The sequence below is a fragment of the Macaca thibetana genome, chromosome 14 (genome assembly GCF_024542745.1).
Source record: "Macaca thibetana thibetana isolate TM-01 chromosome 14, ASM2454274v1, whole genome shotgun sequence".
In the NCBI taxonomy this organism is placed as follows: Eukaryota; Metazoa; Chordata; class Mammalia; order Primates; family Cercopithecidae; genus Macaca; species Macaca thibetana.
The window spans coordinates 520595-547510 of record NC_065591.1 but is presented as its reverse complement, the minus strand read 5'-3'; the positions used below and the strand labels follow the sequence as shown (position 1 = coordinate 547510).

Here is a 26916-nt window from a genome sequence, read left to right as displayed (position 1 = left end):
TCACACCTGCCCCTGGTGACCCACCCAGCCTCACCTGGCCTGCCCTGCACACACCTGCCCTCACCTCCCCTTTTCTTTGTGGCAGCCCTGCCTCCTACTGGTCCCCCTGTGCAGCCCTGCCCCTGCCCTGCCGTCATCTATTCTGGCTCCCCCCACCCACCTGTCCTGGAGAAGCCCGGGGGTGGATGGGCACCTGTGGTCACCAGGAACCCCCACGTCCTGAGGGCCAGTTCAGGTATGACCTGAGCACTGAGGAGCCAGGGGTGGGCAGCCTGCTGGAGGCCATGATGCCAGAGGTCAGCATGGCTGTGTGGTGGCCCAGGGGACTCGCGGAGTTACCTGTGCAGGCTCCTCTCCCAGTCCTCCCTCTTCCTCTTGCCTTTTTCCCTAAGGACCTGCTCCTTCTGCCTCCTTGTCGGGCTCCCTGTGGGGAGGCCGCCGTGGCTTGCCAGCCCATATTTTTCTGTAAGCTGCTCATAGTTTCTTGCCACACAGAGCAGCCTCCTTCTCAGGCTCCAAAACACTGGGAGCCCGGGGCAGAACTCACAGATGCCCTACAGGGCTGTTGCCATCCAGCACCTCCTGTGTCCCGCCCTTGTGTCAGTGGGGCATAGACTTCCCGGCCCACAAGCTTCCCAATGCACTGCGCTCTTCCCCATTGGAGCTCCCGAGTGTCCCCCAGGGACTCGCAGCTCAGTGTTCAGACCCTTGGAGGAGCCCCTTGTTGCGTTGTGAGGCACTTTTCCCTTAAGGAGCTTTGCGCGTTTAGGAACTGGACCCCAGTCCTGGTGTGTCAGGTATGTCAGGGCGTTGCATGTGCTCTGGGTGCTGCTTTGGCCCGGGGGCTGTCCCAGCAGTGTCTGGGCTTCCCTTAGTCCACTGAATGGCCCTCAAAGGCAAGGGGGTCACTGCTGCTTGTTTGGTTGGTTAAGAAGAAAAAGGGAGGGAAAGCTTTGTGACTCTCAGGTTGGCTTTCGTGGCTAAACTCTGGTTTGACGTTGGGATTTGGAGCCATGATGTTGACTTCAGGTTTTTGTCATTTTTGCATGTATTTTTCTGAATGCATAAAAGAAAAATGATGCTGTCCATCATGATGTCAGAGAAATACGTTGACGTATGTTTTTTTCTGAAAAATATGGTAGTTGTGTTTTGATGTGGTAAAAGCTGAAGTCAAGTGGTTTCCAGGTTTAAGGAACTCAGCAGGACACGCTGCCACCTGAGGCGGCTTTGGGCGGATGCTCCCAGGGCTGCCGTGGGCCTGGCGTTCAGCTCTCACTGTGGCCCCACACCGCCTGCTGGGGATTGTGGTGCTGAGAGGCGAGGATGAGTGAGCCCTGCACCTGGTGTGATCTGGTCGTGGAGACAGACAGCAAACAGGCTTTTTTTTTTTTTTTGACACGGAGTTTCGTTCTTGTTGCCCAAGCTAGAGCGCGGTGGCGCGATCTTGGCTCACTGCAGCCTCCTCCTCCCGGACTCAAGCGATTCTCCTGCCTCAGCCTCCCGAGTAGCTGGGATTACAGGCATGCGCCACCATGCCCAGCTAATTTTGTAATTTTAGTAGAGATGGGGGTTTCTCTATGTTGGTCAGACTGGTCTCGAACTCCCGACCTCAGTTGATCCACCCGCCTCTGCTTCCCAAAGTACTGGGATTACAGGCGTGAGCCACTGCGCCTGGCTGCAAACAGGCATTTTTAAGGGCAGTTTGGGTGAGTGCTGGGTTAATGGTATGGATGGTATGGTCAGGACGCATTCAACTAGTATCTTTTTTTTTTTTTTTTCCTTGAGATGGAGTCTCACTTTGTCGCCCAGGCTGGAGTGCAGTGGTGCGATCTCAGCTTACTGCAAGCTCCGCCTTCCGGGTTCACGCCATTCTCCTGCCTCAGCCTCCCAAGTAGCTGGGACTACAGGCGCCCGCCACCATGCCCGGCTAATTTTTTGTATTTTTAGTAGAGACGGGGTTTCACCATGTTAGCCAGGATGGTCTCGATCTCCTAACCTTGTGATCCGCCCGCCTCAGCCTCCCAAAGTGTTGGGATTACAGGCGTGAGCTACCACGCCCGGCCTCAACCGGTATCTTTTTTTTTTTTTTTTTTTTTTTTGAGACGGAGTCTTGCTCTGTAGCGCGGGCTGGAGTGCAGTGGCCGGATCTCAGCTCACTGCAAGCTCCGCCTCCCGGGTTTACGCCATTCTCCTGCCTCAGCCTCCGGAGTAGCTGGGACTACAGGCGCCGCCACCTCGCCCGGCTAGTTTTTTGTATTTTTAGTAGAGACGGGGTTTCACTGTGTTAGCCAGGATGGTCTCGATCTCCTGACCTCGTGATCCGCCCGTCTCGGCCTCCCAAAGTGCTGGGATTACAGGCTTGAGCCACCGCGCCCGGCCTCTTTTTTTTTTTTTTTTTTTTTTTTTTTTTTGAGACGGAGTCTCGCTCTGTCGCCTAGGCTGGAGTGCAGTGGCCGGATCTCAGCTCACTGCAAGCTCCGTCTCCTGGGTTTACGCCATTCTCCTACCTCAGCTTCCCGAGCAGCTGGGACTACAGGCGCCCGCCACCTCGCCCGACTAGTTTTTGTATTTTTTAGTAGAGACGGGGTTTCACCGGGTTAGCCAGGATGGTCTCGATCTCCTGACCTCGTGATCCGCCCGCCTCGGCCTCCCAAAGTGCTGGGATTACAGACTTGAGCCACCGTGCCCGGCCAACCGGTATCTTTTAAGCATCTGCTGTGTGCCAGACATTGCCCTGGGCACAGAATATTCTAGAACTCGGTGACAGAAGAGCCACTTGCTTGGCCTGGGAGCATCACAGGAAGACTTCGCAGAGGCAGAGAGGAGGGTGTGGGGGTGTTGGCAGTAGAAAGTGTTTCTCTAGAAACACTGCAACACGCAAAGGCTGGAGCTGCAGGACCTGTCTGGGATGACAAGGGCAGGAGGTGGGGTGTAGCTGACCTCTGTGGTACCTGCCCTGTGTGCAGACGCTGCCAGAGGGCCTGTCTGCATGCCAGGGGGCCGAGTTCCATGTTGTAGGGGGTGCGGTGGGGTGGCACCAAGGGGCACAGGCAGGTTAGATGTACTTTTTAGGAGGCAGGGGTCAGAGACCAAGGGCAATGGCGGTAAGCATGGGGCTGAGGTCACCTGACGGTGGTGGCCTGACCCCTGTGGTGGAGGAGAGGCAGGAATGGAGCTGCAAGAGTGGGTCCAGGACGTGTCCTCACCTGTGGGGAGGCCCAGAGCTCATTGTAGGCGCAGGGCACACCTGACTGGCAGGACACAGCCACGCCACAGAAGGAGATAGAGTCCCAGTGGTGATTTGGTGGAGCTGGGGCTGGCTGGGGCATGGGGACAGGCGGGTTTGTTGTGTGCATTTTTTTACTGCACATAAAAGGCTTTACTTGGGAAGAATAGATTTCCTTTCTCTTTCCTGGAAGAGCCAAATGACTTAGACTGTGGAATAGAAATGGTAGTCGAGGGCCCGTTCATGCAAGTGTTAAGGTCTTCCCGGGTCACAAGTGCGCATACCCCAGGGGGAGTCGCTTTGTTTGAAGCGCCTGAGCGAGGCTGTTCGCTTTGTCCGTTCTGGCTTTCGTTGCTTCTTAAATGAGGCTCCTTCTGTTGCAGAGGTGACCACGGTGACAGTGGCCAACGTGGGGGCTGCTGCAGACAATGTCTTCACCACGTCTGTGGCCAACGCGGCGTCCATCTCAGGACACGTTCTGGTAAGCTGCTCTGCGCGAGCGGTGCCACGCTGCGGGCCTCGGGCTTCCCTGAGGCTCTCCCGGGGTTCAGCCCATCCTGCGCGTCTGCTCTGTGAGCTGGGGAGGGAGGCACTGGCTGGCTCTGCTCTCAGAAGCCTTCAGCTGTGCTGGGGTGGGAGAACTTAGAGCTGAGGCAGAAGCTGCCTCACAAGGCCGGGTGAAGAGTCACACTTCATCGGATGGGCTGGTGGCCTGCATCGGGCGGGGACTCCCAGCTCCTGACCCAGCCCAGGCTGCCGTCCGCCCACAGTTCAGCCTCTGCCCGAGGCCCGGCGCTACCTGTGCTCCTTACTCCTGTAGCTGCAGGGCCAGCTGAAGGAAGCAGGGCGTTTCCCTCCCCCATATCCTGTTCTCATAGCGTTTATGGCGCAGTCTCCCACCCTCCTTCATTCTGCACGCCTGACTGCCGTCTGCTTAGGAAACTGCTGAAAGCCAGTTGTGTGTCAGATAGTGTCTGTGCCACCTTCAGAGCCCTTTCGTGATAATGTTGTATCAGCTTGTTTTATGTTTTATATGTGGGGCCTTCGGCGACCTGGGGACATCGGGTCAACCAGGGCAGGCAACCTTGTTTCCAAGTGGCAGATGCCGGGGTGGGTCCAGTCTCCAGAAAGGGGTTTTCCCTGGGACCACTGGCACCTGTTACTTGTAGTCTTTTTAGCTTTGGTCACGCACCTGGGACATCATCCTCATATACCTGAAAGCAGAGTGGTTGTTTGTGTGTTTTGTTTTTGAGACGGAGTCTTGCTCTGTCACCTAGCCTGGAGTGCAGTAGTGCTATCTAGGCTCCTTGCAACCTCTGCCTCCTGGGTTCAAGCCATTCTTGTGCCTCAGCCTCCTGAGGAGCTGAGATTACAGGTATGTGCCACCATGCCAGGCTAAGTTTTGTAATTTTAGTAAAGACAGGTCACCATGTTGTCCAGGCTGGCCTCAAACTCCTGACCTCAGGTGATCTGCCCGCCTTGGCCTCCCAAAGTGCTGGCGTGAGCCACCACACCTGGCCAGAAAGCAGAGTTATTGTTAGAATGGCAGCAAACAGAAAACTTGTGAAGGACTTCAGTAAAAACATAAGAAACTTGGAAACTTCCTTCCCTCCCTCCCTTCCTTCCTTCCTTCTTTTTTGACAGAGTCTTGCTCTGTTGCCCAGACTGGAGTGCAGTGGAGTGATCTCAACTCACTGCAACCTCCACCTCCTGGGTTCGCCATGTTGTCCAGGTCGTCTCAAACTCCTGATCTCAGGTAGCTACCACCTCGGCCTCCCAATGTGCTGGGATTACAGCATGAGCCACCGCGCCCAGCCCAGACACTTGGTTTATTTCTGATGGGTGTGAGAACACACACAGGCTGACCCGTGGCCATGCGATGATCTGTGCTTTCGGTCAGGCTGCTCCTTCCTGGCAGCGGGGTCTGGGCGCCTCCTCATTTCCTAGGAGGGGCTGAAACCCAAGGCACCTGCGGGTGCCTGGAACATGCTGCCATCATGGAGCAGCGGTGTCCTGCAAGTGCCTGCAGAGGCCAAGGCTAGTCTTCTCCCCTCCAGGCCAGGAAGACCAGAGACTGGTGTGTTCCTGTTTAGAAACTGACAACAAAGCAGGGCACGGTCTGAAATAACTGTATGTTCCCTTCCTAAGAAAAATAGTCTGTGACTCTTAAACAGACACAAGACATTCCCTTTCTCCAGTGAAGAGCTGCCGGTCTTTGGTGACTCAGGCACAGTGGTAGGACCCCCATTGTGAGGTGTTGGCCCGTGGGCCTCCGTGAGCCCAGGCGCCAGGCATGTGTGTTGGGGGACCCTCAACTCCATGAGAAACTTCTCAAGTGCCCTGATTCGACAGTGACATTTTCAGATGTAAGAAACAGTTGTCAACTGGGCGCGGTGGCTCATGCCTGTAATCCTAGCACTTTGGGAGGCCGAGGTGGGCGGATCACGAGGTCAGGAGATTGAGACCATCCTGGCTAACACGGTGAAACCCTGTCTCTACTAAAAATACAAAAAATTAGCTGGGCATGGTGGCAGGTGCTTGTAGTCCCAGCTACTCGGGAGACTGAGGCAGAACAATGGCGTGAACCTGGGAGGCGGAGCTTGCAGTGAGCCGAGATCAAGCCACTGCACTCCAGCCTGGGGACAGAGTGAGACTTCGTCTCAAAAAAAAAAAAAAGAAAAAGAAAAAAAAGAAACAGTTGTCTTCTCGCTTTGCCTCGGTTGGTTTTGTATTCAGAATTAAAATCTTGGGGCACCCAGAACGCTGGGTTCGGAGATGCCCCTGGAAGTCTCTGGTCTGCCCCACTGCTGGGGCAGAGCCTGCAGGCCAGAGTTTGTCAGACGACTTGACCAAGGTGGGGTTCAAGTTCCAGCAGTGGTGTGTGGGCATGGGGACTCTGGCTGCCTGTGGTGGGGTCTGTGCAGCTTGAAGGGTGATTTTGGAAGCAGGCAGCAGTTGCAGCAGCTTCAGCCAGCGTGGAAATGTGGTTTTGAGGCCCCGGTCTCCCGTCGCCATCTGGAAGGGGCTCTGCAGGGTGGTCCTGCACGAGGCCTCGTCTGTGGTGGCCAGCGCGGTCTGTTGGAGACCCTGCATGAGGACGGTGACCTGTGGGAGCTGCTCAGGCAGACGTCAGGGTGTTTCCTGTTCGTGGAGCACGTGTCTTCTTTCCGTTGGACAAACGATGGCCGGCGTTTTCCTCAGCACACACAGACTTCGGCACTGCCTGCTCTTGTTCTTGGCTCTGTTTTTGAGTCTTTGAGAGATATCTTTGGAAAAGATATGGGGTGCCTAGGCGAGCGTCCCTTCTTGGTGAGAACAGCCATAGCCCTGTTGGAGGACGGCCCAGCTGGGCTCAGGGACACACCTCGTGTCATGCTCGGACGTGACCTGACGGAGTGGTTTTTCCTTCTAGTCTGGTAGGACGGCCCTTCAGATCGGGGACAGCCTGAACACCGAAAAAGCCACACTGATTGTCGTCCACACAGATGGGAGCATCGTGGAGACCACCGGGCTGAAGGGCCCGGCAGCTCCCCTCACCCCAGGTACAGCAGTGCCTGCTCCCCAGGCCTGGGCAAAACACGTTTCAGAATAGCTAGAATTTATTTCAGGAATTTATTTACTTCTTTTTGTGGTAAATTTGGAATATCAACTATTAATGGATTTTAAGTAGAAGCCGTGGAATTCTCCTGGCGGAGAAGAGTTTTCCCGCCATTGAAGGAGGTGGTGCTGCTGGGGAGGTGGGTGTCTGTGAGGGGAGTGCATGCTGTATGTACTTCCTGGCGTCCCGCCTCTCACCTTCACACACTTTCTCTGCCCAAGGTCCTCAGTCTCCTCCAACCCCTCTGGCTCCCGGCCAAGAAAAAGGTGGAACTAAATACAACTGGGACCCCTCTGTGTACGACAGTGAGCTGCCCGTGCGGTGCCGGAACATCAGCGGCACTCTGTACAAGAACAGGCTTGGCTCAGGTGAGGGCTGCCGCTTCAGACTCCAAAGTTGTATTTCCCTTTGTAGCCCCACTAGGATAAATTGGGGGCTGAGAAAGATGAAAATCGTGGCACCTAGAACTAGTTAGGAAGACAGGGCCGGACGCGGTGGCTCACACCTGTAATCCCAGCACTTTGGGAAGCTGAGGCAGGCAGATCAAGGGCTCAGGAGATTGAGACCGTCCTGGCTAACACGGTGAAACCCCGTCTCTACTAAAAATACAAAAAATTAGCTGGGCGAGGTGGCGGGCGCCTGTAGTCCCAGCTACTCCAGAGGCTGAGGCAGGAGAATGGCGTGAACCCGGGAGGCGGAGCTTGCAGTGAGCGGAGATCGCGCCACAGCACTCCAGCCTGGGCGACGGAGCGAGCCTGTGTCTCAAAAAAAAAAAAAAAAAAACAGCAAAGAAGACAGAAGGTGCAAGTGACACCCAGTTCCTGTGAACTAGAGCTGAGGCCTGGGAGAGGCACTGGGCAGGGCTGGGCCTGGGAACCATTTAGGGGTGAAAAACCATCGTGACCCACGGGATAGGAGACAAGCAAGAAGAAGTGGGAGGGAGGCAGGGCTGGGACGTGTTCCTCAAGTTGCCAGGTCAGCTTGGGACTTGTAGACAAAGGCTCTGGAAGTGGGTACTAGAGGTGCTCAGTGTGGGACCTGGTCGAGCTTGCAGTGCCTGCGGACAGTGGATGGAGAGATCACGTAGGGGATCAGAGGCACAGGCTGCAAAGGCAGACCCGTGGTGGCCCTGTCAGGGCCAAGTACACGGGTGGGTGAGATCACACAAGCTGCTGGGGTACTGGTGCTCGTGGAATGGCGGAGGAGGTCCCAGGAGGGAGGCGATGGCAGAGGCGACATTCCTACCTGCTGTCATCGTGACTGCTGCTCTTCCTTGCAGGCGGCCGGGGACGGTGCATCAAGCAGGGGGAGAACTGGTACAGTCCCACCGAGTTTGAGGCCATGGCAGGAAGAGCCAGCAGTAAGGACTGGAAAAGAAGCATTCGCTACGCAGGCCGACCCCTGCAGTGCCTCATCCAGGTATCGTTTGTGCGTCCTCACCTGTGCTCAACACACAGCTTGGATGCGGGGCCTCCGAGGTGGCCCAGCCAGAGGGCGGGCACAGACCACGGGGTCAGACACACGGGGTTTGCAGCCTCCACCTCGTGTCCGTGTGGCCTTGGATGAGTGACTGACCCTCTCGTATTTCAGTTTCCGGATTTTTCACATGGGGATGATGATGATCGTGACCCTGTGAGGATTGTTGGGAGAAGTGCATGAGGTCACAGCGCCTGGCATAGAGCAGTTGTAGAAAGGGGGTGTGTCAAATACACAAAAAATGGAAACAGTGGAAGTTAAGATAATCGTTCCTGTTTGAATGCATGTGACCCTTTCAAAGTCGCCTAGCTTTTCTTCTGTCTGCTAAAAAGGAGGACTTCTGATTCCTATTCCAGTTTAGCTCCTGTGTGGTGTTAAGGAAGCAATTCCTCTAGAGCCTTTTGCAAATCTTGAAAGGAAAGAGGGCCGGGCGCGGTGGCTCACGCCTGTAATCCCAGCACTTTGGGAGGCCGAGGCGGGCGGATCACAAGGTCAGGAGATCGAGACCACAGTGAAACCCCGTCTCTACTAAAAATACAAAAAAAAAAAAATTAGCCGGGCGTGGTGGCGGCGCCTGTAGTCCCAGCTACTCAGGAGGCTGAGGCAGGAGAATGGCGGGAACCCGGGAGGCGGAGCTTGCAGTGAGCCGAGATCGCGCCACTGCACTTCAGCCTGGGCAACAGCGTGAGACTCCGTCTCAAAAAAAAAAAAAAAAAAAAAAAAAAAGAAAGGAAAGAGATGGGTTCTGCCACCAATAATGGCACTGTGAAGAAGAGAAGTCTCTGGAAATTACTGGTGGTCGTCTGCTTCTTTTTTGGAGACAGTCTCACCTTGTTGCCCAGACTGGAGTGCAGTGGTTTGATCTTGGCTCACCACAACCTCCACCTCCCAGGCTCAGAGGATTGTCCTGCCTCAGCCTCCCAGGTAGCTAGGATTACAGGCGCCCGTCACCACACCTGGGTTTTTTTTTTTTTTTTTTTAGTAGAGATGGGGTTTCACCCTGTTGGCCAGGCTGGTCTTGAACTCCCGACCTCAAGTGAGACATCCACCTCAGCCTCTCAAAGTGCTGGGATTACAGGCGTGAGCCACAGTACCTGGCCTAATTTTTAATGGAGATCGGGTTTCACCAGGCTGGCCAGGCTAGTCTCGAACTCCCCACCTCAAGTGAGCCGCCCGCCTCGGCCTCTCAAAGTGCTGGGATTACAGGCATGAACCACCATGCCTGGCCCTCATTTCTCAGAATTTTTTTTTTTTTTTTTTTTTTTTTTTTTTTTTTTTTTTTTGAGACGGAGTCTCGCTCTGTCGCCCAGGCTGGAGTACAGTGGCGCGATCTCAGCTCACTGCAAGCTCTGCCTCCCGGGTTCACGCCATTCTCCTGCCTCAGCCTCCCGAGTAGCTGGGACTACAGGCGCTGCCACCACGCCCGGCTAGTTTTTTGTATTTTTAGTAGAGACGGGGTTTCACCATGTTAGCCAGATGGTCTTGATCTCCTGACCTCGTGATCCGCCCGCCTCGGCCTCCCAGAGTGCTGGGATTACAGGCGTGAGCCACTGCGCCCGGCCATTTCTCAGAATTTTTGTCTTTATGAGGTTGGACACGGTGGCTTACTCCTGTAATCCCAGCACTTCAGGAGGCCGAGGTGGACTGATTGCTTGAGGCCAGGAGTTCAAGACCAGCCTGGCCAACATGGCAAAACCCCGTCTCTACTAAAAATACAAAAATTAGCTGGGTGTCGTGGCACAAGCCTATAATCCCAGCTTCTTGGGAGGCTAAGGCACGAGAATCGCTTGCGCCGGGGAGGCAGAGGTTGCAGTAAGCCGAGAACGTGCCACTGCACTCCAGCCTGGACAACCCAACAAGACTCTGTCTCAAAAAAAAAAAAAAAAAAAAAAAAGAGTTTTTGTATTTATGAATGACAGGTAAATGGTAGAAGTGGTTGAAATCTTCTGTTATTGAATGATTCACATTTAGGGGCTGACTTTCTAATGCGTGGTGCTTCTTTTTGCGTTTCAGGACGGGATCTTAAACCCTCACGCTGCCTCTTGCACCTGTGCTGCCTGCTGCGACGACATGACCTTAGTAAGTTGCCAGCATGTCTGGAGCAGGAGCACTTGGTGGAGCTGGGGGTGGCTGAGTGGGTCCCACAGCCCTTGTCCCCTTGGCTGTTTCCCTCTTGCTCTCTGCCTTGGAGAGGGATACTGTCCTTGCTTCTCCTCTGCTGCTCTGTCCCCTGCTCCCTGATACACCACAATGAAACCTGATGTCTCGATGCGGGGGCACGTGGTTGGCCCCCAAGATGTTGCTCAAAGAGCATTTATGGAAACCTTAAGTAATGAAAAGCGGTTATAATGTCACTGCCTTAACTCTAAAACTAAACATACACACTTTTCCTTGTATGTGTGCTGTTAGATATTCTGCGTTTTATAACGTGTCAGAAAAATGCTACTGTAAACTTATTCATGAATAGAGCTTTTAATATCTTTTTGACGTATTTCCTTACTCTGAATTCTTAACTATTTGACAAAGACCCAAAATAATTTTCTTTTTCTTTTTTTTTTTGAGACGGTGTCTCACTCTGTCACCCAGGGTGGAGTGCAGCGGCGCGATCTCGGCTCACTGCAACCTCCGCCTCTGGATTCAAGCAATTCTCCTGCCTCAGCCTCCCGAGTAGCTGGGATTACAGGTGTGAGCCACCACGCCCAGCTAATTTTTGTATTATTAGTAGAGATGGGGTTTTGCCATGTTGGTCAGGCTGGTCTCAAACTCCTGACCACCGGTGATCTGCCCGCCTCGGCCTCCGAAAGTGTTGAGATTACAGGCGTGAGCTACTGCACCTCAGAAAAAAAAAAAAAAAAAACATGGAGAGACCTACCATGTTCTTGGGGTGAAACAGTAAACACCCTAGAATTGTCTAGTTTATATATAGATTTCATGTGATTCTAGTGGAAAAAACAATTTTGTGAATGTAAAATAATTTTGAAGTTGATTTGGAAAAGCCAGTAGGTGAGACTCTTAGAGATGCTGGAGGAGTAAAGGAGCCGGGAGGAGGCGTCGGTCCCCTTTGGGCTGTGAGGAGGCGTCGGTCCCATTGGCAGTCAAGCCTGCGGGTAGATCATTTGCAGGGGCTCCAACGCTGAAGTACTTCGATGTCAGTCTAGGAAATCATGAGCAGGGTCTGTATGTGGAAGGTTCTGAAAAAAATGCTAAAGAAAGAGACCAGAGAAGATTGAAATACATCAACAGGCGTCCTGTGTCCGTGGATTAGAAGACTCAATATAGTAAAGATGTGACTTTTTCCCAAGTTGATTCATAGGTTTAACACGATTACTATCAAAATCCCAGCAGGATTCTTTTTAGATGCAGACAAACTGATTCTAAAATTTATATAGAAAGGTAAAGGAAATTTAAAAAGCCAAAACAGTTTTGAAATAAACATTTAAATGGTTGGAATCACATTGCGGGGTCTTTTTTTTTTTTTTTTTTTTTTTTTTTTGAGACGGAGCCTCGCTCTGCCGCCCAGGCTGGAGTGCAGTGGCCGGATCTCAGCTCACTGCAAGCTCCGCCTCCCGGGTTCACGCCATTCTCCTGCCTCAGCCTCCCGAGCAGCTGGGACTACAGGCGCCCGCCACCACGCCCGGCTAGTTTTTTGTATTTTTAAAGTAGAGACGGGGTTTCACCGTGTCAGCCAGGATGGTCTCGATCTCCTGACCTCGTGATCCGCCCGTCTCGGCCTCCCAAAGTGCTGGGATTACAGGCTTGAGCCACCGCGCCCGGCCTACATTGCGGGGTCTTAAGACTTACTAGCTCGTGACAGTAATCAGGACAGTGTGGCATTGGCAGAAGAGACCCCCAAAATCTGGGTCAGACTAGAGTGTCGTAGACTCCAGCAAATGGCCTTGGAGCGACTGGACGTTCATCGGCAGAGACAAAGGATGACCTAAACTTCACACTTGGTACAAAAATGAATTCAAAATGGGTCACAGATCTAAAGTAAAAGGTAAAACTATAACATTTTTAGGAGAAAACACATTGGAAAATCTTCCTGACCTAGAGTTAGAACTAGGATTTCTTAGATTGGACTTTATCACATTTTAAACCTTTTGGCTTCCACTTGGGGAATGGTGGTGTGATAAGCTCAGTGGACCAACTCTCCACAGAAATAACTAGTGAAAACTGTGAAAAAATAACCCCTTAAGGTCTCCGGAAATTGTCCTAGGTGCATATAGCAAATAAAGAAACATCCAGGAAAATGTACTGAGTCTTGGAAAGAGCAGTGAGGATTGTGACATTTAAGCTAGGACCAGCTCCTTGCCCCCCTTTCTGCCCCCAGCTCCCTATGGAGGAGGCTCCATTCTGGGTGGTTGTGACCAAGAAAACAGGGTTCCCACTCCTCACAGCTCCCGGTCAAGGGATGTGGTATCTCACTGGGAGGGGCAGGCCACTAGCGGTTCTCAACCCCTTCAGCTCCAATTTGCAGTAAATTCCTGGGAAGTGTGACTGAAAATCTCTTCAGTCAGCCCCACTCAGAGGGCAGAGGCGTTACTCAGAGGTGGGAGGCCAAGCATAGGGAGGCCCCAATTTCCCTCAACCCAGGTTGCCCATGGGGTGGAGCGTCCACGCAGTGAGAGGCTGCCACCCCCCCTCACAGAGCCCGGCTGATGCAACAGAGTCCCTCTGATCGACCCAGGCGCTGTTCCCGCCTCCAGGTCTGGAGTAGGGGCTCCAACATTCAGCCCCAAAGAGAGAGAGGCTGTAAGAACACAGAGTTCCAAAGCCCTTCCCAAAGGAACTGACTTGATTTGAAACAGGAAGGGGATGTTCAAAACAATGGACATTTTGGTGGTCAGCAGTTAAGAGGAGGCCAGCAGTTCCATTAGAGCAAGAAACTAAACTAGGTCAGCAGGTTTACCAGAGAGGCGAGGAAAGCCACAGCTAAGAACCCACTGGGGAAACAAGCCCTCAAGTTCTAACCTCTTGGTAAAGAAGCCCTAATTTAATCGGCTCAGACAGTGGAGCAGTGTGTGCCCCAGGGCATTGTTGGAAGTAATGGAGCAGGCAGCTGGCGGTTAGTTGATTCTGACACTTGACTCAACCAACAGCTTAACAGAGATCAGGGAGAGAGACAGCCAAAATCCCCACCACCAAAGGTGACTGCACCCCCAGGGCTGAGCCCTCAGAGGAGCAGCAGCCGAGGCCGCCCCAGGAGAACAGTTTCAGTTAAAGGGTCCAGCCCCATCCCTGAATAATAAACAAGCAGACAGCAGCCAGGAGCTGGGGGAAAGGAGAACAGCTTTCCACTGTTGCTACAGTGTATCACCTGTGTTGTCTGATTCTTAACAAAAGAGTCTAAGACATGCAAAGAGCCATGAACCATACACAGGAGGAGAGCAACAGAAATTGCCTGGAGTGGCCGGGATATTGGGTTTAACAGGCAAAAGCTTTAAAACAGCCATCCTCAGTATGTTCAGAGGACTAAAGAAAACCACAGCTAGCGACTACATGGAAGGTCTGAAGACACTGTCTCCTCACTGGGGAATGTCAATGAAGAGATAGAAATTATTAAAAAAACAAAAAAACAAAGTCGGGCGCAGTGGCTCTCATGCCTGTAATCCCAGCACTTTGGGAGGCCGAGGCGGGTGGATCACGAGGTCAGGAGATTGAGACCATCCTGTCTAACATGTTGAAACCCTGTCTCGGCCGGGCGCGGTGGCTCAAGCCTGTAATCCTAGCACTTTGGGAGGCCGAGACGGGCGGATTGCGAGGTCAGGAGATCGAGACCATCCTGGCTAACACGGTGAAACCCCGTCTCTACTAAAAAATACGAAAAACTAGCCGGGCGAGGTGACGGGCGCCTGTAGTCCCAGCTACTCTGGAGGCTGAGGCAGGAGAATGGCGTAAACCCGGGAGGCGGAGCTTGCAGTGAGCTGAGATCCGGCCACTGCACTCCAGCCTGGGCGACAGAGCCAGACTCCGTCTCAAAAAAAAAAAAAAAAAAAAAAAAGAAACCCTGTCTCTACTAAAAATGCAAAAAATTAGCTGGGCGTGGTAGCGGCACCTGTAGTCCCAGCTACTTGGGAGGCTGAGGCAGGAGAATGGCGTGAACCCGGGAGGTGGAGCTTGCAGTGAGCCTAGATTGCGCCACTGCACTCCAGCCTGGGTAAGAGAGCGAGATTCCGTCTTTATAAAAAAAAAAAAAAAAAAAAAAAAAAAAAAGTCAAATGGAAATTGTAGAATTGGAAAGAAGAATAACTGAATGAAAAATTCACTAGAGTCTCAACAGGTTTGAACTGACAGAATAGACGTTCTGAGCATGTGTCCGGCAGCCTTGTGTGGTGCTGGGCTTGTGAGGGTCTCAGGTCGGAGGCGGGAGTGTCCCAGGCCCAGCTCCGTGAGGGTTTGGCCTCTTTCATGGGAGATCTTTGGTGACTTTTACCGTTTTCTTTAATTGATCCCATGCCTCCTCCTGTCTGGTGCGGTGCTGCTGAAGCTATGCCCTTGTGCTGCCAGCTTTCTCCTCTGTGGCTTCTTCTCATTCCTCCCTTGCTTGGCCCTGGCCCCCACCTATTTTCTGTCCTTTAGGAATTCCTGACCCTTTTTTTTTTTTTGAGACGGATTCTTGCTCTGTCGCTCAGGCTGGAGTGCAGTGGCGCGATCTCTGCTCACTGCAAGCCCTGCCTCCTAGGCACGCCCTTCTCCTGCCTCAGCCTCCCGAGTAGCTGGGACTACAGGCGCCCACCACCACGCCTGGCTAATTTTTTGTATTTTTGGTAGAGACGGGGTTTCACCATGTTAGCCAGGATGGTCTCGATCTCCTGACCTCGTGATCCGCCTGCCTCAGCCTCCCAAAGTGCTGGGATTACAGGCGTGAGCCACCGCGCCCGGCCCTGAATTTCTGACCTTTAATCTGTCGATGACACTTTGTTATTTTGCTGCACTGGTATTCGTATGTTCTTTTTTAAAGTATCCTTTCTGTCATGTTAAGGGATTTGGGGCCTAAAGAGGTGGGATTTTGGCCAGGCGCGATGGCTCACACCTCTAATCCCAGCACTTTGAGAGGCTGAGGCTGGCGGAGCACCTGAGGTCGGGAGTTTGAGATCAGCCTGACCAACATGGAGAAACCCCGTCTCTACTAAGAATACAAAAATTAGCCAGGTGTGGTGGTGTGTGCCTGTAATCCTAGCTACTCAGGAGGCTGAGGTAGGAGAATCACTTGAACCTCGGAGGCAGAAGTTGCAGTGAGCGGAGATCGTGCCACTCCAGCCTGGGAAATAGAGTGAGACTCTGTCTCAAAAAAAAAAAAAAAAGAAAATTAGCTGGGTGTGGTGGCACATGCCTGTCATCCCAGCTACTCAGGAGGCTGAGGCAGGAGAATCACTTGAACCCAGCAGGCGGAGGTTGCAGTGAGCCGAGATCGCGCCACTGCACTCCAGCGTGGGCAACTAGAGTGAAACTCCGTCTAAAAAAAAAAAAGAGGTGGGATTTTTAGGGGCGCTTATCATCTTAATGTGGTCTCGCCATGTGACTCACACACCCCGCGGTGCCCCCACATAAGAGGAGCTGCAAGCGCAGCATAGCTTTTGCACATACCAACGCGGTGGCCTGTCTCCTTTCTCCCCCAGAGTGGCCCAGTCAGGCTTTTTGTGCCTTACAAAAGGCGCAAGAAGGAGAATGAACTGCCCACAACTCCCGTGAAGAAGGACTCCCCCAAGAACATCACGTTGCTTCCAGCCACCGCGGCCACCACCTGTGAGTCTGAGAAAACATAGCTCTAGTTTACTGAGGGGACCTAAGTGCATTGCCTTCTCTCGTCACCACTCCCACGGCCACTGTGGGATTCTCATTTCTAAAGCACATTGCGTGGCCGGAGGGATGTCAATGCCTTCATGCTCCTTTGCAGTGCGGCCCCCGGGTGGGAAGGGCTGTCCCAGTGCCCAGCTCTGTCTTGCTTCCCTGGGATCTGGGCGCTGTCGGCCTCGTCCTGGGCTGTTTCCCAGTGTCAGTGAGCAGAGCCGAGTGCCCAGCACACGCTTGAGGGACGTTTCCTGGCAAGGGTGTCCTTGGTGAGGGATTCTCAGTGCGCTGGATGAGGGCTGCACAGAACTCTGTGGGTCTTTCTCTGTGGCCGGGCTGGAGGGCAGTGTCAGGATCCAGGCTCACTGCAGCCTTGACCTCTTAGTCTCAGGCATTCCTCCCACTTCAGACTCCCAAGTAGCTGGATCCACAGGCACGTGCCACCATGCCCAGCTAATGTTTTTATTTTATTGTACAGACAGGATTTAAATGGGGAGAGATAGCAATAGGAGAAAATGTCTTTGTAACAGGCTTCTGTTAACTAATGTAAGTCTGGGTTTTTGCTTTTATAGAGCAAGGTCTTTCTAAAACACCCTGTCGGCTCCTTCTCGAGGCCCTGGGTGGTGGGTGCAGGAAGAGTCCCACAGCAGCAGAGTCTCGAGATCTGTCGCCAGGATTTTTTTTTTGAGCTGGAGAGGCAGCCTTGCTGTGGGACATGGCTGCTTTTTACCTTCAGCTTGGATTAAATACTTTTTCTTAATTTGAGCCACAAAGTATTTAAAAGTCATTGGAAGTTTTATTTTATGTTTGTTTTCTGGCTGGGCAGCAGTTTCCATGCTGGGGAGCACAGTTTAAACAGTGAACAATTGGTGGTGGCAAGTTGCCATCCTGGTTTTCTCCTCTGAGGTCTTCTCCAAGGTCTGGGATTTCCCGTGTGTCGTTCACATGGGAGGGTACGGTTACCACTGCCTGCACTTTAGCCCAGGCCCCCTCAAGGATTGGTGCCCATGGGTGGCACAGGACCTGTGTGCCGTGGGTGCCACTGCCTGGCCACGTGAAATGTGCTTCTGCCTTTCCAGTCACCGTGACCCCTTCAGGACAGATCACGACCTCGGGGGCACTGACGTTTGACCGGGCATCCACAGTAGAGGCCACTGCTGTCATATCCGAGAGTCCGGCCCAGGGTGACGTCTTCGCAGGAGCCACAGGTGAGCTGCTCCAGTGCCCGCCTGACATGTCCTCGGCATATCCTTGACCATGACATCACATCCCCAGTGCCATATTGGGCTTCGTAGGCTGCTGGGTACCTCGAGAGGGAACTTGAACCAGGCGTTTATTGGTGGGGACAGCGTGTGAGCCACGTCAGTTGGGCGGTGCAGTGTGGGTGGGGTTGGCGTGGCAGTGGGTTACTTGTGACAGATGCCAGGGCCGGCAAAGCTGAAAATACTCTCTGTCTGTCGGCTCCTGCTTCTGACTACAGTTGTGCAACAGAAGTGCGGCCTAGCCGGATGTGTGCTGGAGAATATTCTAGTAGCCACACTGAGGAAAATAAAGGAAAGAGCTACAACTGGTTTTTATAATCTATTTTATTTTAACTGATATAGCCCCAATCCTATGTCAATAATTCAGGCTTGCCCCTTTCAGGGACTCAGTAGCCGTGTGTAGCCATAAGCTACTATGTGTGCTGAATGGCAGGGACTCAGTATCCGCATGTGGCCATAAGCTGCTGTGTGTACTGAATGGCACAGCCTTACAGTGTGATATTTAGGGCCTGCTGTGCGGACAGTCGTCCCGAGGTTCCCTGTCCCTTCTCTCGCCAACAGTCCAAGAGGCCAGCGTGCAGCCCCCATGCAGGGCCAGCCACCCTGAGCCTCACTACCCCGGCTATCAGGACAGCTGCCAGATCGCCCCGTTTCCAGAAGCTGCGTTGCCAACGTCACATCCCAAAATAGGTAGGTTTGAAAGAATTCACACGTGTACAGGTAATTTTCCTCAGAACTGCTTCCTGTGAAAGAATTTCTAGGTGAAATCGGATTCGTTTTGGTTTGTTTTGTTGTTGTTATTGATGCAGTAGATCAGTGGCTGGCAAAGTGTGGCCCACTGCCTATGTTTGTAAATAAAGTTTTATTGACACACAGCCACGTCCATTCATGTGTGTGCTGTAGAAGCTGCTTTTGGTACAACAGCAGGGCACACCCCTAGAAACCAATTGGCCTGTGGAGCTGATGTTCTTTCTGGTGAGTTTGCTGTTATCCTCTTGAAGGTAGACACTCCTCAGTGGCAGGTCTTGGTCTCCCCAGAGCTGGCATGGGCATTCGGTATCTGGTGAAAGAAAGAAAAACCAAGATTGATATCACATGTGGCCTAAATCTTTAAAACGATGATACACTGTAAACGCATTCTAACTTTGATTTTTCGTTTAACTGCACGTTTTTTTTGAGATGGAGTCTCGCTCTATTGCCCAGGCTGGGGTGCAGTGGTGCAATCTTGGCTCACTGCAACCTCTCCCTGGTTCAAGCCATTCTCCTGCCTCAGCCTCCCAAGTAGCTGGGATTACAGGCATGCACCAGCACACCTGGCTAATTTTTGTATTTTTAGTAGAAACGGGGTTTCACCGTGTTGGTCAGACTGGTCGCGAACTCCTGACCTCAAGTGATCCATCTGCCTCATACTCCCAAAGTGCTGGGATTACAGGTGTGAGCCACCACATGCAGCCAAGATTTCTGTATAATTATACTTTTTTTTTTTGAGATGGAGTTTCACTCTGTCGCCCAGGCTGGAGTGCAGTGGCATGATCTCGGCTCACTGCAACTTCTGCCTGCCAGGTTCAAGCAATTCTCCTGCCTCAGCCTCCCGAGTAGCTGGGACTACAGGCGTGCGCCACCATGCCCGGCTAATTTTTTTTTTTTTTTTTTGTAGTTCTAGTAGAGATGGGTTTCACCATGCTGGTCAGGCTGGTCTGAAATTCCTAACCTCGTGATCCATTCGTCTCGGCCTCCCAAAGTGCTAGGATTACAGGCGTGAGCCACCGTGCCCGGCCATCATTATACTTTTTTAAAGGGTGCATATGATCAATATATGATTTATTGAACCTCCCCTGCTGGTGGCAAATGCATGTTTTCCATTTTTCACTATCACAGACAGTGCAAGAAACTTGTTCATGAAAAACTTACCTTGTCATTTTCATTTGCTTGTTTCATTATTCTCTCTTTTGCCTATCTAAACTCTTTCCATCTTTAAAGCTTACCTCAGGGCTGGGCGTGGTGGCTCACTCCTCCTTTTTTTTTTTTTTTTTTTGAGACGGAGTCTTGCTCTGTCACCCAGGCTGGAGTGCAGTGGCCGGATCTCAGCTCACTGCAAGCTCCGCCTCCCGGGTTTACGCCATTCTCCTGCCTCAGCCTCCCGAGTAGCTGGGACTACAGGCGCCCGCCACCTCGCCCGGCTATTTTTTTGTATTTTTTAGTAGAGACGGGGTTTCACCGTGTTAGCCAGGATCGTCTCTCGATCTCCTGACCTCGTGATCCGCCCGTCTCGGCCTCCCAAAGTGCTGGGATTACAGGCTTGAGCCACCGCGCCCGGCCTCCTCCTTTTTTTTGAGACGGAGTCTCGCGCTGCCGCCCAGGCCGGAGTGCAGTGGCCGGATCTCAGTTCACTGCAAGCTCCGCCTCCTGGGTTTACGCCATTCTCCTGCCTCAGCCTCCCAAGTAGCTGGGACTACAGGCGCCCGCCACCTCGCCCGGCTAGTTTTTTGTATTTTTTAGTAGAGATGGGGTTTCACCGTGTTAGCCAGGATGGTCTCGATCTCCCAACCTCGTGATCCGCCTGCCTCAGCCTCCCAAAATGCTGGGATTACAGGCTTAAGCCACTGCGCCCGGCCCCCCCCTTTTTTTTTTTTAGATGGAGTCTTGCTCTGTTGCCCAGTCTGGAGTGCAGACTACAAGCGTGCACCTCCATGCCTGGCTAATCTTTGTATTTTTAGTAGAGACGGAATTACAGGCGTGTAATCCCAATTACAGGGGGATTAAATCACCCCTTTAATCCCAGCACTTTAGGAGACCGCGACCAGGAGTTTGAGACCAGCCTGGGCAACATAAGGAGACCCCATCTCTATTAACTGGAAAAAAAAAAATGTGGGGTGGGTGTTGGTGAAGTATTTATACCAAGAAATCAGCAAATGCTTGAAATCAGGGCTTTTTCTCCAGGAGGGCTGGGGGTTCGCATCAACCGCTCACCCCTGGTGCAAGGTGTGCATGTGGCTCCTGGATCTCTGTGCCCGGGTGCCCTTGGCGGGCAGAAGTCGGAAACGTTCTCATGTGCACATGTGCACGTTTGTGCTCCAGGTCTGTGTGTGTTGAAAGCTGTGAGTTTGCCCCAGTGTCTCTAGTTCCAGTGCAGAACCTCAGGGTTTGTTCTAGTTCCTTTCCTTTCCCACTTTGTAACTTCCTTCTCCAATTGCAAGAAACCCCACTGGGCGATGGCTCATGCCTGTAATCCCAGCACTTCGGGAGGCCGAAGTGGGCAGACCACCTGAGGTCAGGAGTTCGAGACCAACCTGACCAACGTGGAGAAAGCCCATCTCTACTAAAAATACAAAATGAGCCAGGCCTGGTGGCAGATGCCTGTAATCCCAGCTACTCGGGAGGCTGAGACAGGAGAATCACTTGAACCCGGGAGGCGGAGGTTGTGGTGAGCTGAGATGGCGCCATTGCACTCCAGCCTGGGCAACAAAAGCTAAACTCCATCTCAAAAAAAAAAAAGGAGAGAGAAAAGAAAAGAAGCCCACCTACCATTATCTTTAATAAATCTCCTATGTGTGACTGCAGGCGCCCAGGAAGACTTTCCAGGTGGGTGGAGTTGAAAGCAGGGTTTCTTTTGTCAGCTTGACTCTTTAGAAGATTTAGCCTGGGGCCGGGCGTGGTGGCTCACGCCTGTAATCCCAGCACTTTGGGCACCCTTGGATCACCTGAGGTCAGGAGACTGGCCTGGCCAACATGGTGAAACCCCATCTCTACTAGAAATACAAAACCAGCCGGCCGTGGTAGTGGACGCCTGTAATCCCAGCTACTCGGGAGGCCGAAGTGGGCAGACCACCTGAGGTCAGGAGTTCAAGACTGACCTGACCAACGTGGAGAAACCCCATCTCTACTAAAAATACAAAATGAGCCAGGCCTGGTGGCAGATGCCTGTAATCCCAGCTACTCGGGAGGCAGGCGAATCGCTTGGACCCGGGAGGCAGGGAGCCAAGATGGCACCACTGCCCTCCAACTTGGGCAACAGAGCGAGACTCTGATTTAGCTGCTTCCCTCCCCGGTCATTGTCCTCAGCTCTGATTCCGTGAACGTTTCCAGGTCCAGCAGCCACATTCGGATGAGTTTTACAACGTGGAGCTGGGTGGGTGGAGCGGGAAGGGATGGGACATCTTCCTGCCTCTTTTGTGTGCTGGGGGGATGTCAGGTGCTGGGGGGTGTCAGGTGCTAGAGGGATGTTAGGTGCTGGGGGGTGTGTCAGGTGCTGGGGGGCTGTCAGGTGCTGGGGGGGTGTCAGGTGCTAGAGGGATGTCAGGCGCTGGGGGATGTCAGGTGCTGGGGCGTGCGTCAGGTGCTGGGGGGCTGTCAGGTGCTGGGGGGGTGTCAGGTGCTAGAGGGATGTCAGGCGCTGGGGGGATTCAGGTGCTGGGGGGTGTGTCAGGTGCTGGGGGTCTATCAGGTGCTGGGGGGTATGTCAGGTGCTGGGGGGTGTCAGGTGCTGGGGGGGTGTCAGGTGCTGGGGGGTTGTCAGGTGCTGGGGAGTCAGGTACTAGGGGGGTGTCAGGTGCTGGGGGGTTGTCAGGTGCTGGGGAGTCAGGTACTAGGGGGGTGTCAGGTGCTGGGGGGTGTCAGGTGCTGGGGGGGTGTCAGGTGCTGGGGGGTTGTCAGGTGCTGGGGGTTGTCAGGTGCTGGGGAGTCAGGTACTAGGGGGATGTCAGGTGCTGGGGGGTTGTCAGGTGCTGGGGAGTCAGGTACTAGGGGGGTGTCAGGTGCTGGGGGGTGTCAGGTGCTGGGGGTGGTCAGGTGCTGGGGGTGTCAGGTGCTGGGGAGGTGTTGGGTGCTGGGGATGGTCAGGTGCTGGGGAGTGTCTGGTGCTGGGGGGTGTCAGGTGCTGGGGGTGGTCAGGTGCTGGGGGTGGTCAGGTGCTGGGGGGTGTCAGGTACTGGGGGGTGTCAGGTACTGGGGGGGGGTGTCAGGTACTGGGAGTGATCAGGTGCTGGGGGTCTCAGGTGCTGGGGGGTGTCAGGTACCGGGGGGTGTCAGGTACTGGGAGTGATCAGGTGCTGGGGGTCTCAGGTGCTGGGGGGTGTCAGGTACCGGGGGGTGTCAGGTACTGGGAGTGATCAGGTGCTGGGGGTCTCAGGTGCTGGGGGGTGTCAGGTACTGGGAGTGGTCAGGTGTGCTGGGGGTGTCAGGTGCTGGGGGGGGGTGTCAGGTGCTGGGGGGGTATCAGGTGCTGGGGAGATGTCAGGTGCTGGGGGTGTCAGGTGCTGGGGAGATGTCATCGGGCAGTGATTTGTTGTTTGTTGGTCAGTTTTTTACCCGACTTCTGACATTATGTGAGAGTTTTCTTTTTTTTTTTTTGAGGTGGAGTCTCACTCTGTCACCCAGGCTGTAGTACAGTGGCATGATCTCAGCTCACCGCAACCTCCACCTCCCGGGTTCAAATGATTCTTATGCCTCAGCCTCCCGGGTAGCTGGGATTATAGACACTTTCATGCCTAGCTAATTTTTGCATTTTTTGGTGGAGATCGGGTTTCACCATGTTGATCAGGCTGGCCTCAAACTCCTGACCTCAAGGGATCTGCCCGCCTCAGCCTCCCAAAGTGCTGGGATTACAGGTGTGAGCCACCATGCCTGGCATTTTTTCTTTTTGAGACAGGGTCTCAGGTCACTAAGGCCAAAGGACGGTGGTACAGTCATGGTTCTCTGTAGCCTCGACCACCTGGGCTCAAACCATCCTCCCGCCTCAGCTTCCTAAGTAACTGGGATCACAGGTGAATGCCACCATACCTAGCTAGTTGTTTTTGTTTTTGATTTTTGTTTCGTAGAGACAAGGTCTTGCTATGTTGCCCAGGCTGGTCTTGAACTCCTAGGCTCAAGTGATCCTCCCACCTCAGCCTCCCAAAGTGTAGGGATTATAGGCATGAGCCACTGCGCTGAGTGATTAGAATTTTTTTTTTAAATTTAATTAATTAATTAATTTATTTATTTGAGACAGAGTCTCGTTCTGTCACCCAAGCTGGAGTGCAGTGTCACAATCTCGACTCACTGCAAGCTCTGCCTCCCGGCTTCACACCTTTCTCCTGCCTCAGCCTCCCTAGTAGCTGGGACTACAGGCGCCCGCCACCACGCCTGTCTAATTTTTTGTATTTTTTTTTTAGCAGAGACTGGGTTTCACTGTGTTAGCCAGGGTGGTCTCCATCTCCTGACCTCATGATCCGCCCGCCTTGGCTTCCCAAAGTGCTGGGATGACAGGCGTGAGCCACTGTGCCTAGCTGATAATTTTTAACGGGGGCCATTTTGAAGCTAGGAAATTGATTCATTTCTTGGTTTATTTTGCTTTCCAAATGCTCTAGTGTTGACATCCCTGCCTGCGCTTGCCGTCCCACCCCCGACTCCCACCAAAGCGGCACCTCCCGCGTTGGTCAATGGGCTGGAGCTGTCAGAGCCGCGGAGCTGGCTGTACCTGGAGGAGATGGTCAACTCCTTGCTCACCACCGCACAGCAGCTGAAGACGCTGTTTGAGCAAGCCAAACATGCCAGCACCTACCGAGAAGCTGCCGCAAACCAGGCCAAGATCCACGCTGACGCAGAGCGGAAGGAGGTAACCTTGGAATAAATGGGTAGACACGACCTGTGCTGAGTCCCTCAGGCCGCCCTGGCGCCTGCGCCCAGCCGTGTAAGACCCACCTTGGCCCACAAGGCCCCTGCCCCACCTTTCTGGAAAAGGGAGCGGTGGAGAGTCATTTACTTACAAATGAAGCTTTTTCTACAGAAAAGTGGCAGCTATTAGTGTCAAGGTGGTTTTGGTTTTTGTAGAGAAGGTTTCTTTGTTTCGGAAAGGGAAACGATTTTATGCACATCAGCCATTCTGAATACTCAGCTTTTCTAGACGTTATTCATACTTCAGGTTGTCTTCCCCTAGTGAGATGTGCTTATATTTTATGAAATTTGGAGAACATCATCTGTTGAGTCTCTGAGTATCAGTGACTGGCAGGGCGAATGCTCAGCGCCTCCCTGGTGCCAAGCTCCCTCCATCTGCTGTTACAAAGCCCTGCCAGCTCTGGCATGTTCTTCAGAAGGCGGCTCCTGTGCGTGGTGGGAGGCTCCCAGGCGTCGTACCCATGTTTTCTGCAGCTTCCTCTTACTGCAGCACAAGCAAAAGGTCACTTAGGCCCCTTCGACCTCTTTTCATATGAAGTCTCTACTTCATATGAACCCTTTACTTAGATTGAAGACTTTTAGGTAATGTAAAGGTTTGGGTGGGTGACATGAATAGAGTAGAGAGAAATTACTAGAGCCCGAGTAAGCTGGAGGGAGGATTTCACCTTGTCACCCAGGCTGGAGTACAGAGGTGTGACCTCGGCTCACTGCAGCCTCAAGTTCCCAAGCTCAAGCAATCCTCCCGCCTCAGCCCCCCAGTAGCTGGGACTGTGGGCATGTGCCACCAGGCTTGGCTGATTTGTGTATTTTTCATAGAGAGAGGGTCTCGCTGTGCTGCCAGGCTGATCTCCAACTCCTGAGCTCAAGCCATGCACCCACCTCAGCCTCCCAAAGTGCTGGGAGTACAGGCGTGAACCACTGTGCCCGGCCAAAATGTTTCGTTAATTAATTAGCTGGATCACTTGATCCCAGGGGATAGAGGCTGCAGTGAGCCGTGATCACGCCACCGTGCTCCAGCCTCGGCAACAGAATGAGACCCTGTCTCAAAAAATCAAAAAGAAGTGTTTTATGATCATGTATATACTCTTTGTGGTGAATATTACATATACCCTTGAAAAGAGTTTTATTCAGTCATTGGTTTTCATTTTCTGTAACGTCATTAGGTCAAGGTGGTTCATAGTGTGGTTCAAATATTGTTTTTCTTCAACCTAAAGATGTACTTTTAGCATTTCTTTTCATATCGGTCTGTTGGCCATGAATTCTCTGTTTTTGTTTATCTGTAATGTCCCTCTTTCACCTTTATTTTTTTTTTTAATTTTTTTTTTTAATTTTTTTTTTTTTTTTTGAGACGGAGTCTCGCTCTGTCGCCCAGGCTGGAGTGCAGTGGCCGGATCTCAGCTCACTGCAAGCTCCGCCTCCCGGGTTCATGCCATTCTCCTGCCTCAGCCTCCCGAGTGGCTGGGACTACAGGCGCCCGCCACCTCGCCCGGCTAGTTTTTTGTATTTTTTTAGTAGAGACGGGGTTTCACCGTGTTAGCCAGGATGGTCTCGATCTCCTGACCTCGTGATCCGCCCGTCTCGGCCTCCCAAAGTGCTGGGATTACAGGCTTGAGCCACCGCGCCCGGCCTCACCTTTATTTTTGAGGGACATTTTTGAGTGATGTGGAATTCTGGGTTGTCACTTACACATATATATATATATCTATATCTCTCTATATATATATATGTATGTATTTTTTTTTTTTTTTTTTTTTTTGAGACAAGTCTCGCTCTTGTTTTCCAGGTTGGAGTGCAGCGGCGCAATCTTGGCTCACTGCAACCTCTGCTTCCCGGGTTCAAGCAATTCCCCTGCCTCAGCCTCCTGAGTAGCTGGGACTATAGGTGTGTGCCACCACACCCAGCTAATTTTTGTATTTTTGGTGGAGACGGGGTTTCGCCATGTTGCTCAGGCTGGTTTGAACTCCTGGGTTCAAGTGATCCACCCGCCTGGGCCTCCCAAAGTGCTGGGATTACAGGCATGAGCTAACACACTGGCCTATTTATTTATTTATTATTTTTTGAGACATGAGTCTTGCTCTGTCACCAGGCTGGAGTATAGTGGCCCCATCTCGGCTCACTGCAACCTCCAGCTCCTTGGTTCAAGTGATTCTCCTGCCTCAGCCTCCTGAGTAGCTGGGATCACAGGCACACACCACCATGCCCAGCTAATTTTTTTTTTTTTTTTTTGTGAGACAGAGTCTCGCTCTGCCGCCCAGGCTGGAGTGCAGTGGCGTGATCTTGGCTCTCTGCAAGCTCCGCCTCCCGGGTTCACGCCATTCTCCTGCCTCAGCCTCCCGAGTAGCTGGGACTACAGGCGCCCGCCACCTCGCCCGGCTAGTTTTTTTTTTGTATTTTTTAGTAGAGACGGGGTTTCACCGTGTCAGCCAGGATGGTCTCGATCTCCTGACCTCGTGATCCGCCCGTCTCGGCCTCCCAAAGTGCTGGGATTACAGGCTTGAGCCACCGCGCCCGGCCTAATTTTTTGTATTTTTTTTTATTAGAGATGGGGTTTTGCCATGTTGGCCAGACTGGTCTTGAACTCCTGACCGACCTCAGGTGTTTCACCCACCTCGGCCTCCCAAAGTGCTGGGATTACCGGCGTGAGCCACCACGCCTGGTCTCAGGATCTACTTCTTTTGGCTAATTTTTCCCTTCACTGTGGATCCTGTTATCCCTTCTTCACACGTCTAGTACTTCCTGATTGTCTGTTGGAATTTTAGTTTATATACTGTTAATATGGTGGAGTTTATATGGTAGAGACTCTGAATTCTGTTGGATTCTGTTGTCTTCCCCTGAAGAGTGTGGGCTTTGTTCTCGGAGGCTGAATTCCTGCCGATCACCCTGAAGAGGCTCAGTGTTTATGCTGTTAGGGC

General features: G+C 52.7%; 2 protein-coding genes across 6 annotated transcripts in view; one reads left to right on the top strand and one right to left on the bottom strand.

The window, feature by feature from the left end:
- Nucleotides 1-26916, top strand: part of DEAF1 (DEAF1 transcription factor) — a 108538-nt gene that overhangs the window by 57081 nt on the left and 24541 nt on the right. Inside the window, exons 3-11 of the mRNA XM_050758017.1 lie at nt 3610-3707; nt 6639-6768; nt 7046-7192; nt 8104-8243; nt 10314-10379; nt 15920-16046; nt 17171-17299; nt 17915-18043; nt 23698-23945. Coding sequence (XP_050613974.1) covers nt 3610-3707; nt 6639-6768; nt 7046-7192; nt 8104-8243; nt 10314-10379; nt 15920-16046; nt 17171-17299; nt 17915-18043; nt 23698-23945 — 1214 coding nt within the window. The remainder of the gene's footprint in view (nt 1-3609; nt 3708-6638; nt 6769-7045; nt 7193-8103; nt 8244-10313; nt 10380-15919; nt 16047-17170; nt 17300-17914; nt 18044-23697; nt 23946-26916) is intronic.
- Nucleotides 1-26916, bottom strand: part of TALDO1 (transaldolase 1) — a 97025-nt gene that overhangs the window by 67084 nt on the left and 3025 nt on the right. The window lies entirely within an intron of this gene.